At 29.5% G+C, this 17,097-nt stretch overlaps 1 protein-coding gene across 2 annotated transcripts; it reads right to left on the reverse strand.

The window, feature by feature from the left end:
* Nucleotides 1–736: 736 nt before the first annotated feature.
* Nucleotides 737–9,824, reverse strand: LOC105802341 (fatty acid amide hydrolase). Of its 2 annotated transcripts, none has more exons than XM_052624315.1 (20): nt 9,635–9,824; nt 9,186–9,295; nt 7,341–7,401; nt 6,669–6,859; nt 6,405–6,534; nt 6,053–6,130; nt 5,822–5,969; nt 5,625–5,737; nt 4,643–4,718; nt 4,483–4,554; nt 4,176–4,227; nt 3,503–3,574; nt 3,302–3,382; nt 2,940–3,043; nt 2,742–2,837; nt 2,102–2,170; nt 1,918–1,982; nt 1,749–1,810; nt 1,534–1,629; nt 737–1,042 (listed from the first exon to the last, which is right to left on the reverse strand). In XM_052624315.1, the coding sequence occupies exons 1-20, from the start codon at nt 9,732–9,734 to the stop codon at nt 980–982; spliced, it is 1,839 nt and encodes a 612-aa protein (XP_052480275.1). In that variant the 5' UTR covers nt 9,735–9,824; the 3' UTR covers nt 737–979. The 2 variants fall into 2 exon arrangements, with proteins under 2 accessions (XP_052480275.1, XP_012489374.1); XM_012633920.2 differs by having other exon boundaries at nt 2,742–2,834; nt 9,635–9,822.
* Nucleotides 9,825–17,097: the final 7,273 nt, after the last annotated feature.

The following is a 17,097-nucleotide window of genomic DNA, read 5'->3' on the forward strand; positions in this document are numbered from 1 at the left end:
TTTATGTCAAATTCAAATGACATTTAACGCTTAAGCTAACATTAGGTAGATGAAAGAATTTAATTGATGTAATATCAATGCTTTAAAGACTCAACAGAGAATAATGAATCTTAAATACTACAAATATAAATAGATTGATAATTTCAAGGACCATTTATGACATTATTAATTATTTAGACAAAAATGAAAGAATATCAAAATACAACCATAAATAGCATTGTTTTCCATGTTTCCAAATGCCTTTGAAATTTTAGATTTTATTCTACCCTTAGTTACTTCTTCAATGTGTTGTGTATAAGATTCAAAATTTACCAAAAAAAAAAAAGAAATTCTCTTCGTGGAAGCAGCCGCATGGCTAGGACCGGCTGGGGCTCGACACCTAAAATAAAAGAATTTTTATTTAGATTTTTTAAAAAAGTTTTAAATTTTAAATTAGTAAAAATAAAATTACGCTGTGGCCTCCCTTAAAAATGATAAAAATTTAATTTGAAATTTTAAAAATTATAAATATATAGACTATTAAAATAGTAAAATTACATTTTTACTATCATAAAAATTACAATTTAATTTCAGCCCCAAACAAAATTTGTTGGCTTCGCCCCTATATGGAAGGAAATGGGTCCAAGTACATCCTTAGAAGAAAAAAAATCAAATTTTTGTGCCACAAGTTCAATGTTTCTTTAGCATATATGGTTGTTATAATTCATAACCCAGAAGAACTGCATAAAGACTTAGAGGCATGAAACAAGAAAAATCTAATTTAATTTAAACCTGTTACCAGTTTTGACAAATGCAGATATCTATAAGTCTATTGATATAAATGAGATGGTACAAGCAGCAGCCTATATGATATGATATCATAGCAACAATGGCAACTTGTAAATAATCAAGCAATACTGTGTTATTCCATCAAGAGAAATAGAAGGTATATGTTGAAGGCCAAAAATATTGGTGTCTCGTGAATTCTGCTCTGCTCTCTTCACTTTTTACCAAGTATGTCGTAGAAAACCTTTGGTTTTCTGTAATCTGTGATGCACAATGCCTACAACCACAAATGTTTTGTTTGTCAGCCATACTATATACATAAACTCATATTAGTCCTGACATAGAACTTAGGGTTGAATATATAAATTGACTCCAAAGGATTAACCTGCAAATTGGCTCACGAACTATATACATTTTAACAATATGGTACTTGAGAAAATTTAAATAATTGTCCCAGAACTTGTATTGCTAGCAAATTGCCGATATGGCATGGAGTTGATCAATACTAATTTGTCATGGATCAAGACAGATATTTTTCTAAATGCAGACATGGTATTAACTTCACACATGGCAACTTATTATAGGTCAACTAAATCAGGGTAGCAATTTATACAATCGCATTAGCCCATTGTGTTAAATTCGCTCGATGGAATTAAACCATAGGTACCTGATTTTGAAAAAAAAATTCTTTAGAGACCATATCGTTAAAAGGTGTATAGTTAGGGATCAATTTATACATTAACATACTAAAAAATATAAGTGGCCTACCTGCATTGCAAATGCAAGGTGCATTAAAGTGGGTTCTGACCATGGCTTCCCTATAAATTGAAGGCCAATTGGCAAACCAGCTTTGTCATAACCAACCTATCAAAGTATACATGGAGAATCTGATATTAGTAGAATCATACCATTTCAGTGAAGCTGATAGACATTAATTACTGCATAAATTTTCAAATAAGCGACAAGTGGTAATAAGTTATTACAGGGACAGTAATAGCAGGTAGTCCCAAAAAGTTTCCTGCTATCTGATATCGAATAATGGTACCTGAAATAACAAGATGGATTAATTTCACTTCGTTAACTGATTGTGCTAATAAAGCATGAAGATTTAAACACAAAATACATAGGGGAAAATAGGTAAAAAATTCTTACCTCCATTTACGTAGTCAAGCTCACCAGTCTTTAGAGCGTTTTTAGATATTGAGTATGCAGTCATACTGTTTTGAAAGAAAAGAAAACTGGTTAAACTTGGGCATTGCAAGAGAAGGTCTTGCAGTGGGAAGTTTAAGTAAAATAGAAGAATAGATGCAAGTTGTTGCAGTGAAAAAGAGTTTACCCTGTTGTTGGAGTAACTATGACATCTGCCTTGGCGAAAATTTTGTTATGAATCTGCATATGGCGGTACCTGCATATTTGTAGTCAAGCATCTTACTTAAAACCTATTGATAATAAAGGGATTGGCCTAATTTTAATATAAGACCATAGGACGCCCAATATTTAATATCGCTTAACAACTGTAATGGATCTCCATCATGTGCAAGCAAAGGGGAAGACCGAAGAACCCACCGCATGACAAACTTGAAAGGGACAATAATAGAATAAAACCTGAATTCTAATATCATGTTACGCATCCAACATAAAATCATTTGGCTAGTTTTAATTTTAATATATACTAAAAAAAAACATGATGTTCCAATATCAAAATAAAACTACAATAGGTAACCACAATTTATCAATATTAAAAGAATATTCAAAATTTATAAGTTCAAGTTCTTGTAAATTTTTGTTTAAGATCATACACCATCTTAAAAGTATCAATCCAAAAAAAAAAAAAAATCAGACCATGAATAACTTATTAAATCACCAAACGACTCTACAATTGATCCTAATCCATTGGTGAACCTAGACGGTTGCTCACCCCTACGAAGTTTATATTATAAATGACATCTTTTTTTTTTTTTGGGGGGACAGCTTACCTCAGTTTCTGGGCCTTTATATACTCATTGCTGTTGAAAGCACCATATATATCAACTACTACTCTTGCATCCCATCCAAATTCTGAACGGCCCCTACTTGAAAAAGTTTATATTGTCAGAATCTATAGTTTAAAATACTGGAGATCATGAATATAAAGAGTATATAACATGGTGGTTAAAGTCTAGAATATAACATACAAATTTTCCAGATGAGAACTCAGTGCAGTACTGCATTCGGAACCAATTGTCACATAATGTGCCAGGCGCATTACTTCTAGCTCTGGTATGGTAACCTCTACAGTCTTAACAAGAGGGAAATTTATTGCTACAATAGTCTAACTTGGTTATATAAAATATATATAACTAAAAAAACTTGGTTTTTGATATCATATTATGCATCCGATCTAAAACCAATTGACAGCAAATAGAGATTCCTAACAATAGAACAAAACTCGGGCTTTGATGAAACCGATCTTTAACAGATGTGTGATAACACCAGTTAACAACTTTAATACAAAAATGGGTAGTACTAGTTAAAGAAAGAATCCATTGCTAATTACCTTCCAATTGTAACGCTCACAAAGCAATTGCACAGCATTAGAGCAGCATAATCTGATCTCTTCGTTGCAATCGTTGAACCACTAATAGAGCCGATTGGTGAAAAAAACAGGATAGAAGGAATTAGAATTTAACCCTTTTTAAGCTATAATTGATGAAAAAAATGGACTCCAATTAAGTGATCATATAATTTCATCGCTTACCTCTCCATATATTGCAAGCTTGATGTTTGATATTGGATTTGTGGAGTTCAGCAACGGAAAATGTATTTTGGGCTGGCAGGTTATCCAAACGCCAAAGAAGATAAGTAAAAGTTATCCAAACTTAGATTCTCTTGTAAAATTACTATGGTATGAAGAGATACATTACTCATACGACTTACCTAGTGAGTGTTATATATGGTATGTGTTTAAAATGAATATGTCTAAACTTCTTTTAAAAAATCGATATATTTTGAGTATTATATCTTATATAAAGGTCTAACTCGAACACAAATATTAAATACGAATATTTTAGAAAAAAAAAAAAGATGAAGAGTGCTGGAAATATAGGTGAAAAGAAGACATCACAAAGTCATTATTAGAAACCAACCAACGAAGGTTATCGCTATGTTCCTAGAGCTTCAAGTCATAAAAAATCAAAATAATTAAAGAAAAGGCAAATTCATATCAAAGAATTTTATACTTACAGTTTTAAGTTTCAAAATGTTTATTTACACTAAAGAAAAAAGAAAAAAAAATATGCTTGTATGAGAAATCGGTTTGGCACAGAAACTGATATCAAAATCAGCTTTCTCCTGAAAGAAAGATGATCTGTGCATTGAAAACAACAATTAATACCCAGAATTTTTAGTGAATCTCTATAACTGGTACTCACAGGCAAAGTGGTTGGCTCATGTGATGGAAGATGACCACTAATAGCAGCATAACTGAGAACAGAAAACAGAAAACAAATCTAAGTCATATCTACAACTAACAATGTAGCCTATGAAAGTCAATGGAATTCAGTGATATATATAAACTCGAAGCTTAGTCCCATTGATTCATGCAATCACTTTTAAGAGATGGCATCTAACAGTTTAGGGGTTTCAGGTTTGAATCCCATCTGCAAGCACTTCCTTATTCCCTGTTTGCGGCCTTCTCAATTCCAAAAAAAAAAAAAAAAACAGGGAGAGAAAACTTACACAATAAATGCATCCTCTAAGGTACCTGCTAGTACTCCAACCATTCCTACTGTCCAGTTCAGAGGAAGAACACTGGAAACATGATAAACATTTTTAGATATTGGTTATATTTCACACCTAATTGAACACAAAGAATTGTTTTACCTAAACAAGTTCTCACCCTGAATGAGGAATGCGTCCAAAAGTCGGTTTGAACCCGACAACACCAGAAAGGGATGCAGGCATTCTCACAGATCCTACACAGAAACCAAATATGAAGTGCGTATGTCCTTTGAACTTATTCACGTGGCAAAATTTTCTGTCGCCTTTTTTGCAATTTTGATGAATGAACAGTACATAGAGGATGATAAAATAAAGATGATAGTGCATAGCTGCTCGTTACGGCAATGAAAGAATTGTTACTCCTAATTGGTTGTTATAATATTGCTAAACTATTCAGTTCTCAGGCTCAATAGTATATCACTCAAAAAACATGACTAAGAATTCCACACTTCTTCCATTTTGAAGGTAATAATAAAGGATTTAACCATAGTTGCAGTCTTGAAGGTTTAATTTGGATATTTATCACTGAGTTTTCAGCAGTGGCAGATCTTGGCATTAAATTTTGGGGCCTAACTAAAATTTTTAAAAACTTTGATGGTTTTAGTGAGATTTTTCAAAAATTTTGGTAGGTCTATTAAAAACTTTCAAAATTTTAGAGGTTTTATGAAAAATTACAATAAAAAATAAAAATTTGAATAGTCTAATTGAAATTTCAAAGGTTTAATAATAATTTTCAAAAATTTGAGGGGCCTAATTAAAATTTCAGAAAATTTTAAGGGTATAACTAAAATTTTCAAAAACTTGGGGTGGGGGGCCAAGGGCCCGCTAGGCGCTAATGAGGTCCGCCTCTGGTTTTCAGTCCAAGAGAATCAAAAGAATCTATTCAGGGATGAAACTTGAAAGCATTCAACCATGGCTACCTTGGACAAGTTTAAAAGGTGGAATTTATTGCACACCTATTTCTATACTTGTTGTCTATACTTTTACAAGTATATCTACGTAGACTTAGTGTTTATGTTGATTATGTAATCATAAGAGTTGGCTATTGATCCTAAGTTTAAAAGTTCGGTTGTTTTTCGATGAAGGATGACAAACTTTACCTCCTCCGTCCACACCAAGGGCTGCAGGGCATAACCCTGCACACACTACTGCTGCAGATCCACTAGAAGAACCACCAGAGATTCTGCTGGGATCATAGGGATTTCTCGGAGGCCTGCAAAATTCACAAAAGGAACATGTTACAGTATTTAGTTGTAAGTTTGGTTTATGAAAGAGGAAAGCAACAAGAAATCCCCACCCATAGTGGGGATTTATCCCACTTGGTGTAGCTCCAAGCTCATGCATATTAGTCTTTCCAACAAGTATAGCACCACAGGACCTGAGTCGTGCAACACAGCATGCATCGCCTGTACATGGTCTAACCTTGTGCAGCCACTTTGTACCTCCTATAAGAATAAGAACTGAGATAGGGACAAAGAATAACCATTAAATAAAAGGAATTGATGTGCAACTGAAGAAGTTAGGTGACCTGTAGTTGGATATGGAGAACAATCTATTTCATCCTTGACAGCAATTGGAACTCCATCTAGAGCAGATATTGGAGCTCCTGAATAAGAGAACAATGAGATCTGTATGACTATTAGACGGAACTGACAAAGGGATATTGCAAATAGAAAAAGATTCTATATGAAAATGGAAGTCCACTTCTACTAAGTTTGGAAATCAGCTAACTTGTTTTTCACTTTGATCTTCGCATGGAATATAAGAAAGATGAAGTATGCTTGAATATGATTATTTCCTTATGATAATGTAAACAACAATGTCTCAATAAGAAAGCACATTAAGATATGTAATGTGACTAAATTACTGTAAAAGGTTACCTCTTTCATACCGAAGAGTTGATTCTGTAGCTTGCCTTAGGATATCTTCAGCATCATAGTTAATGAAGAAGGCTATTGACAAAGGACGACTGGAAGATTCATGAACAGCATCTATAAACCGCTCTGCAATCTGCAGAATTGAAAATTGGTTTCCGTGATGATAGAAATGTAATCACAAATAATCATTCTTTAGGTGAAAACCTAATCACAAATATTAGTGGGATGTTGACAACATGCAATAAACTAAGTAACCAAGAGTGGTACCTTCAATGGAGTTATTTCCCCATTTCTATAGGCTCTTGAATAATCCGCTATTGTCCAACGCCGGAAACAGCTGAATTTGAAAGCATCTAGTGAATTCTCTGAGGTTAAAGGAAGGCAATTCATAGCTTGTTGAACTCTTTCTGCTGGAGATGCATCAGAATCAATCTCTATGACTTCTTGCTCATCAAGGTCTGTGTTGATGCAACCAAATTAGACACAACATTAGAAGTTAATAATTTGAAAGGATATAAACAGAAGCTCATAGAACTATAATTCAAAAAAAAAAGCAGCAGCATAAATACATACATATGCCATTCTGAAGACATCATCCCTATAGCTAGATATTTCCCCCAGTTATTGTGACCTATTTCTACCTCAAATTATGCATCCCATGAACTTGACTATATAATGAACATCCTTATAGTTCCCTTAACAGTCCACTAGATGAAGCTTTAACAATTCATCAAACACCTTTGAAGCATAAGAAACTTCCAGCATTTGGTAATTGCAAACAGAAGTTGTAGAAAATTCATAAATCACTAAACGGCAGCCGATATTTTGATTCATTGGTTAACTAGTTTTACAATGCTTCCAATCATCCAACTTCTAATGTGATAAAGATCAAGGACTATGAGTTGTATCCAAAATATGTTTGATCTAAGGCATGCGTACCAACATAAGGATGCAATGGAACAAACATGGGTGGTTCCTCCACCGTTGCATTCGAGATAAACTGCACAAGAGTAAAACATGTTGTGTAAGAGATTAACCATAAACACCAAACAAACAACCATGTCCATCACAAAAACACTATGTTCTTTTTTCAGGGATCGAAGATACCATATTCTTTTTATGGCTGAATGATTCTCTTCATATCAGTGCATTGCAAGTACATAAAAGTGCAACAAATTCAGTGTATTAAACATGTTATAAATTATAATCTGCACGGATTTTGAAAAAATAAGAAACAAAAAACCGTGATTTAGTTAGAGAAAACAAGACTTGCATTCAATGAAGTGGCTAATTAAACAGTAATTTAATTTTAATGCAAATATTTTTATTCATCATAAGATTACATTGTTTTATTTATAATAGTTTAGCATATAAAAAAAGGTTTAATAACAAATTTGGCCACTAAAGTTTGTATGTTTTATCAAAATGGACTTAATTATATTTTGAGCCTTTTTGGCCATTAACCTTTGTTCTTTTTTCAATATGCTTTTTTAACAGATTCAATGAAAGTACCATTAAAAAAGTTAATAGGGATGATGTGAAATGTGGAAAATAATAAAATAAATAATACATTAAATTAAAAACAACTCTTAATTTAAAGAAAATAAATGTACTTATCTAAGAAAAATTATACATTAAATTAAAAAACTCTTAATTTAAAGAAAATAATCGTAATTATCTAAGAAAAATTAACTCTTAATTTCATATGTGGAATATTTTAATGAGATTTAATGAATAAACTTAAGGTTTCAATCTTTCATAGGTTTATTTTCTTTAAATTAAGAGATTTTTTAAACTTCATGAATTATTTATATATTTTATTATTTTCACATGTAATTATTTTATTGGGTTATCTAAGTAATAAATTACATCTCATTAAAAATATTCCACTTATGAAATTCTACATCATCCTGTTAACTTTTTTAACAATATTTTCATCAAATTTATTAAAAAAGCAATTTAAAAAAAAAGGTTGATGGCCAAAAAAGGCTCAAAAATACAATTAGAATCATTTTGACAAAATATGTAAACGTTAGTGGCCAAATTTATCATTAGGCCTAAAAAAATTTATCATAGTCACTAGACTTGCCTATGGATCAAACCAGTCGATTGGGTCCAAAAGCCCATTTGAAAAGTAGAAGGATTTTGACAAAAATATAAATCTAGAAAATGTGTTTGGGAAAAAAATAAGACCCGTTTAGAAAACGGGTCGGGTTTCGAGTAAGGGTTTTTTTCACTTGAGCCCGGGTTGACCCGAATTTGCAAAAGAAAAAATTATTGTTTTGTTACTATTATTAATTGTTTCCTGTCATTTCATTATTATGGTGTTATTATTTTATTGTTATTATTTGGATATTGTATAACTATTTATTTTATTATTGATTTTGCCATTATTTTAGAGACATTTACTTGTTAAATTGTATCTATATTAATATTATTTAAGTATAAAAAATTTTAATGTTTTTGATATATTATATTTTTATTTTTACATAAAAATAAAATTACAAAAATTAATACCAGCAATCATATCAGAATTTTAGATTTTTTATTCAAATCAAATTTGAACAAAATTTTAAACTCTTTTTTCGATTGAGCACCAACCTAAAATTTTATTAGTACCGGCACATAGAGAACTCTAGATACAACAAGAGCGTTGGTCATAAAGTCAATGATAGTGATGAGTGAACCAGAAACATTAATGGCGTTGCTTCTTCGAGATTATAATAATTAAAGAACAAAAAAAAAAAGAACAAGTGAAGGAGAATGAAGGCAATAAGTGTGTACCTTGTGAACTCGATTCAGCCTCTTCAAAATGTAGAACGCCAATGCTCCAAATATCCTTGACTCCAGAATCCACGCAAATATTTTTGCCAGCAATCCTCCCATGCGAGGAGCTACATACATACATACATATTCAGAAAATTATATATACATGCAAAAGGAGGCAAACTTTGAAGGAGAAAGTCAACGACAGCTATCTTAAGTAGAAACAGAACATCTGAGATTCCAGATTCAGCAACTGTTGAGTCAGTAAAAAGAGATTCTTAAACAATTCGAAGAATTCTCAGATTCAGACAAAGCTTCTCAAAGCCTTTCATTTTATCTATTTAAATAAACCCCTCTCTCTCTCTCGCTCTCTCTCTCTCTATATATATGAATTTGATGTAAAAGAAAAAAAGTGATGATGATGATGATGAATGGTGAAAAATGGATGGAAATGAGGAAATAGAAACCTTTGATATCGGCTTCGACATATATCTCGTTACTGTCAGGACCAAGATCAAGTTGCTCTACTGGCTTGTAAACCACGCCAGCAGCTCTCAATAATCCCATTTTACTGGAAAAAAAAATGCTTTGTAGATCGCTGCTGCTGGTTTTGGGCAAATTCAGTACCAGAGGTTCAATAAAAAGTCAAACAATACATGTATATGTATATAATTTGTACTGCAAGTAAATAAAGTACAGCTAGGATATGATAGGATATTTCTACATGTTGGTCGTTACTATCAAAGCTAATATTATTAATACCGATCGTTTTGTCATTATCGATTTAATTGCATTATTAATAGGGTATTTTTATTTATCTTAGATTATATTTTAGTCATTTATATTTGAAATGTTTCGTTTTAGTCACTTATGTTATCGTTTTATTACGAAATGATCACTCTGTTGTTAAGATCAATTACCTTTCAAACGATAGTCCAACGTGACAGTTAAAATGGGCTTTAAATGCCAATGTAGATGCCTGGCCCAGTAAATTAATTGATTTTTTTAATTAAATAAATTTAACTAATTGAATTTTTCGAATTAATTAAAGGAAAATATTATTTTGGTTTTCTGAAATAATCAAAACCAATGCACCAGATTAATCCTCGAATTGGAAAAAAAACTTTTGGTCTCCTTTTTCTTTTCTTTTTCGTTTTCAATTTAACTGAAAAAATCATTTATTTTCATAGCCATCTTTGTTAAATCGAAACAATAGAAATCAAATTGAGTGCTCCATCAACCGATTGGATTTTTTATTCAAAATGAAAGAACAAATGATCGTTTCAATAGAGGGTCCAGTCATGAATTACAGTAAGTAATGAGTTTTTTATTCTTTACCTAAATTTTGGGTTCAATTTTTTTTTTTTTTTGCAAAAAGATGGTTCTATCTTTTCATGTTTTTCTGTATGTGTGACAAACAAATGACATGCTCAAACCGATAATAAAAGAAACTAAAACGATAATGTTTTAACAGTAGATGTTATGGTTTAACTATCACGTCTGACTGTCGTTTGGGAGGTAACTGATCTTAATGGCAATATGACCATTTCATAACAAAACGATATCATAAATGACTAAAACGTAACATTTCAAACATAAATTACTAAAATATAACTTGATACAAATAAAAGTGACTATTTAATAATTTGTCCTTATTAATATCAACCTCTCCATTCGTTTCGTTTCATCTATTATAAAAGTATCTTACCGAATTTGATAGCAAGAATAACTAACATCGATTCAATAAAAGAATAAAAAAAATCAAGGAAACTACCTCTGTTGGAATTTCTATTTAAAAATTGAATTAAAAGTAGGTTTATTATATTTATATAAAAAAAAAGAACGGACCAAATTTTAATATTATTTATTGAGTGTAAAAAGTGAAAAATAAATGTTTAGGGTATTTGAATTGGGTAAAACTGTAAAAGTGAAAAGTGGAATTAGATATAATAATAAGGGACCCTTTACAGGCTGCCAAGGAGGAGTACGTTTTATTATTTTCTCCATTGTCCAATTTAAAGCAGACAGCTGTCTTGCTCACGTTATTAATTATTCACTATTATTATGTTTTTGTTTTTTTAAAGTAAATTTATTAATTCATTCCATAAATAGAGTTATACAATTTACGAAAAAAAATAACATATACTTATCATGGATAATAAAGATTAAGTTTTATCAATACAAAAAAGGTTTCAGTCTTAACATCAATAAAATATCATGACATGTTGATAATTGATTTTGTCACAACTCAAGCACGACATATCTAGAGTGATTGCAAGCACTTAATACGATAAGAAAACCAATCCTAGATAATCCAAAGCGGCAAGCAAAAATCGACAAAATAATTAAGCATTAACCAAACTAAAGAAGACGATAACAAAACTATCCCTAAAATCACTTGTAAAACTAAGATATTTTATTTTTACTTTTTTAAAATATTATATAAATCTAAGAAAAATGCGTACATATGATTACATTTAAATCCAAAATATCATAATTTTGATATATCAAATTTACTATTTCAACCAAAATCACATTTAATTTATATATATTTTATAAATTTACTGGATACAAGTTTTTACTATATATATACACACCAGACTTTCATACATAGAATGAGATGAGGTAAACTTCACATCCTATAGAAATATCAATCCCTACGCTCCTTTCCCATGATGGATTCATCTCAACCCACTAACTAATTCATAAAAGTATGATTTTATAAGGACGCATTTTTATTAGACTGTTAGAATTTGAATTTTGAAATCATTATTCTATTAATATATCACATGATTATTGTCACAAATATGTAATTTATATTTATGTTTATGTGGAATAATGATATAAAATATATATTTTTTGTCGATTGAGTTTTAATTCAATTGACATCATTGTTATAATAATAAAAACGAGGTTCATTTGAGAGCGTTTAAATACATTCTCTCTGCTTTAAACGAGTTGTAAGTAGAAAATAGAATTGTATCAACCTTTTATTTCATGCATAAATAATTATATTTTAAACTTTTGCGTTAAAATTAATTATAATATATTATATGCTTTAAAAGTGAAATTATCCTCATCAATACGAAAACAGCCATCCTTATTTATATAACCATAATCTAATCATTCATTATTTGACAAGAGATCATTATTTAGAGTTGAAAATTATCCCACATTTTTTTTATTAATGCTTATGAGGAAGGTCATCCTTTTATATAACCTCATATGCATCTTTAATAAGTTGAGAGATTGTTTTTACCTTAATAATTTTAGTTTTGATGTATAATGATATTTGTGATTCAAATTATTTTAAAAAAATAGAATGTTATACACATCACATGTATAATAAACATATCATTTGACGCGATGGGATTATTATCGAAAAATTGTTTACCTTTCTAAATAATAGGACTTTTAATTTTCTATAGCAACTATTTAATTTGTTAATGCTTTTGATATTTCTGCAAGTATTTAGAGACTTGAGTTACATTTGAATGGATGGTAGGATTGTTAAAATAAATTAACTACATGAAAATATTAAATATAATTAATTTAAAATATATTTAAAAACATAAATAAATATAACTAAAGTAATTACAAGTTAAATAGTAAAAAGAAATGAAAGGAAGATTAAAAGAATACTTTTGACCTCTACTAAAGTTACAATTGTTAGCTAAACCTAACATTTCTAGTTGAAAATAAGAGCATCATTGGAGGAAAAAAATCACACTAAGAGGGGTAAAAATATCAAGGAAGTTTTTGCATTTAATGGCGGATTGTATTTTGGCTTATCTACTAAAAAAAATTGAGCAAATTAATTCTTATACCTTTTGAAACACGCAAATTAAATCATCCGATAAATTTTCTCTTTTAATGATGACGTGGCACATGAAATTTTAGCTATAGTTCAAGAATTAGTTTAGTAATTAATTATTTTAATTAATGTTTCACATCATCATTTAACAAATAAAATTTAATGGAGGAGCTAATTTGCATGTTTCAAAATGTATAATGACTAATTTGCCCAATTTTTTAGCAGAGGGCCGAAATGCAATCCATCCCTGAATACAAGGGCTTCTTGGTAATTTTACCGGCTGTTGCTTAAATATTTCATACATGTCAAATTCCACTGTTAGACATTGTATTTCGTGTAAATTGTGAAATTAGTACCTATATTTTAATTTAATCAAATTTAGCCCCTGTACTTTTTAAATTTTGAAATTATAGTCCTGATCCAACAGTAATAGTTAAATCTATTTGATTAAATTATGTTATTAGTCTTGTATTATGCGTAAAGTTATACAATTGGTCCACGTTCAACAATTGGATCATTCTTAGTGGCTATATTTTTTAATTTGAAAATTTTAGTCATAATGCAAACAATAGTCGTTGAATCTATTAATTAATTTTGTGTGAGTAATATGTGAAAATAACAAACAAATATAACATTACACATGTGATAATAAGCTTGTCATGTCAAATTTTAAAAATAACAAAACTTAACTCAATGACTTTAATAGCTATCATTTTACTAGGACTAAGCTTTTAATTTCTAAAATTACAAAGGTTGAAAATAATCAAATTAAAATACAAGTATTAAACCTACAACTTACATAAAATAAAAAGTCTAATAGAAAATTTTAACTTTTCATATATCATTATATTAAATTATTTAAATATTATTTATTATTTTAAAAATTTAAAATAAAAAAAACTTTCTACTTTGACCTTTAGGCAAGCTCGAGGTTTTCGTGACCTTTAGGTAATATAAAATCTTATATATATATATATATTGCAACAATTTTAATATTAAAAAAACTTTCTTCAGGTAATATAAAACCATATATATATTCTAAGCCGTCGATGAATAATTTGAAATTTTTAGTTTGTATTTCTATAATTTAAATTGTTTAAATTGTTGCATAATTTCATTATATAACATGACAAGATATTGAGGTAAGTTGGGATCGATTAGATGAATTGTATTGGCATGGAAATATTAATTTTCGATATAAGGGACTAAATTAAAATAGTGTAAACTGATGAAAATGTGAATTGAACTTGAATTGGATTGATTCATGCTATCGTATAAATGAAATGATTATTTGACTGATGAATTGAATATGATAAATTGTAAATTGCCTATAATTGGAAATTAAATTGTTATTACATTATTCATTATACGAGTAGAATTAGATATAATTGACATGTTATAAGATATACCGAATACGGATTACTTTAGCTACAAGCCCATGAGTGCTAGGAATATTTTTACTTCGATTAAACTGAGCGTTGGGCGCCAATTTCCAACTTTACCTCCCAACATTAAAAATTTATTGTTAAAAAGCAATGCCATTAATGAATGTGATGTGATTGTACAACTTTTTTAAACTAAAGTCAAATTTCATTGCAAGGGAAAATGGTTTATTGTAGATTTATTGTAGATGGTAGTACGACAACTTTTGCGGCATTTAATGAGTGGGATGCTGATTGGTTCAAATATTTTAAAGTTGTTAAATTAATGTCTTAGCCCCTGTATTTTGATAAATTTTGAGATTTTATCCATATATTTTGAATGTTAAAAATTAAGGGTGAGTTTGGATGGACGGTGCGTTTATCTGCGATTAGTGTAAAAACAGTGGTCATTACGATATTATAGCGTGAGATAAAAAGTAAGCTAAACGCACCGCACAGCATCTAATCACTCATCCAAACCCACCCTAAGTCTTCCTACTTCTTCTATTTAAAAATCTCATGACAGTAATTACAACCATAAGTTATTTTTGATAAAATTTGTCGACTTTAAATTTTGATTAGATTATTCTCATATGATATGACATATGATTAATAAAAAATAAATATGATAAATTAATAAATTTTGATAAAATTTGTCAACTTTAAATTTTGATTAGATTACTTTCATATGATATGACATATGATTAATAAAATAAATATGATAAGTTAATAAATTTTAATAAAACTACCAATAATAATTTAAGTAGGCTTTTAAATTGAAAAAATAGAAAAATGATTTTTAAACTTTTAAAATATACAAACTAAATCTCGAAATTTATAGAAGTAACAACATATTTTAACCTTTAAAATTTCTTTAAATTACTGAAAGCTCTTTGAATTTTAGATTTACATTATTTTGGTTTATATGCATTTTGTTTTAGTGGAAATCAGAAGTATTTCAAATGAAGTGCTTCTAATTGAACTTTTGGAGACTAATTCTTTCTTTTGTTTTTACCGAGGCTTATTATTTGTATTTTAGTAACGTTCCGACTTTATAAAATTAGATTTTTTTCTGACTTTTTATTTCGATGAAGTTAAAAATAATGGTGGTAATGAAATTAGTTAGTATAGCGATTAGATTGAATAATATAACAACGAGATTAAAATTAATGATATGATTTGTGTTTAGATTCAGTTGTAATAGAGATAATGAGATAAAATATAAATGATTGGAAGACATTAGTAGAATGTATCGATAATATAATAAATAATTAGAAATATAGATATATTAAAATTTTAAAATTTTCATATACTTATTTACATTTAGATAAATTATATATAATAATTAAATTGATTTATTTAGTAGTTTCATATTTTAAAGTTTTTTCTTTTCTTAAACTGTTTTTTTAAGTTTTAAAATGAAAAGAAAGGAGAAAGATATTTTAAGTAAGATAAATTAAATAGAAACAATTTGTATAAATATATATAAAAGGAAGCTTCTTTTTTTTGTTAAATTTTAATTTTGATTTTTATTATGCTTAAATATAAGATTTAGTCTTCGTACTTTAATTTTTAATATAACTTGATGTTTATATTTTATAATATTATTAATTAGTTCTCGTTAATTTTTTAAAAAATTTATATGGTTATATATAATTTAAAATAAATTTTAAATTCAAAAATAAAAATATTAATGTTTTTGAGAAAAAATAAAATTTTGAAAAGAAGAATAGAGATTAAATTTTAAATATATATAATGTTTAGAGATTTAGAATTATGATTGTATGAACTAGACCGAGGATTGATTGAGATAATGATGCGAGATACATGTATGAAGTAAGCTGATAGATTGAATAACCGATTGGGATTTACAATTTTTACTGGATGTAAAAGCATCGGTCAGTAACCAGATTTGGAAAGACCAGAATGGCAGGCTGGTGTTATCCATACACTTCCAAAATAAAGCTGCGTGCAGTTAAAATTCTTTTGCTTCCAATTTTTAGTTTTTCACCGCACTGTAGCAAAAAGTGCTCGGTTTCGAATGGAGGTGTTTAAGGCAGACTAGCGATGGAGTCCGTTGAGATATTGAGCATTGCCTTAGTCATCAGAACAGGGTTGGTAGCAGAGAATCAACCGAAAATCAGAATGGGTTTACTATCATCATCGATCCAGGCAGATGGAGTGAAGTGACAGAGAGAGAGAGAGAGAGAGAGCAAGAGGCTTCGTCCTCCTTCCTCTAGCCCGATGGAAGGCTCCTCGGCACTGGAGAGATCGGATTCAACGGAAAAACCAGGCTTTAGATCTCGGCAAAAAACAATATATCAATAGAGAAGAGGATGAAAGCGGAAGAGAAGTCGGGATAAAAATGTATGGTGGTGAGTGACGCCAGGCAAGAGGCTGGACGGCCGCTCACGTACCCAAACAACTCAGAACTTCATCGTCAAAAATCTCTATCACTACCAATTATTACCTATACAGTTGAAACAAATCAAAACTGTTTCCCATACCAATTTTAGCCGGATATTAAAAAATATGGATCAAAACATTAATCTTAAACAAATCTTGGCTATACATAATCCAATAATTCTCGGCTCCTTATGATTCACATAACTAATACTCATTTTATGGTCAAAATAGTGGACCCAAAAAAGAAGGTATGAAGTTGGAACAAACAAAATCATAATAATCAAATTAA

The sequence above is a fragment of the Gossypium raimondii genome, chromosome 11 (assembly GCF_025698545.1).
Source record: "Gossypium raimondii isolate GPD5lz chromosome 11, ASM2569854v1, whole genome shotgun sequence".
Lineage (NCBI taxonomy): Eukaryota > Viridiplantae > Streptophyta > Magnoliopsida > Malvales > Malvaceae > Gossypium > Gossypium raimondii.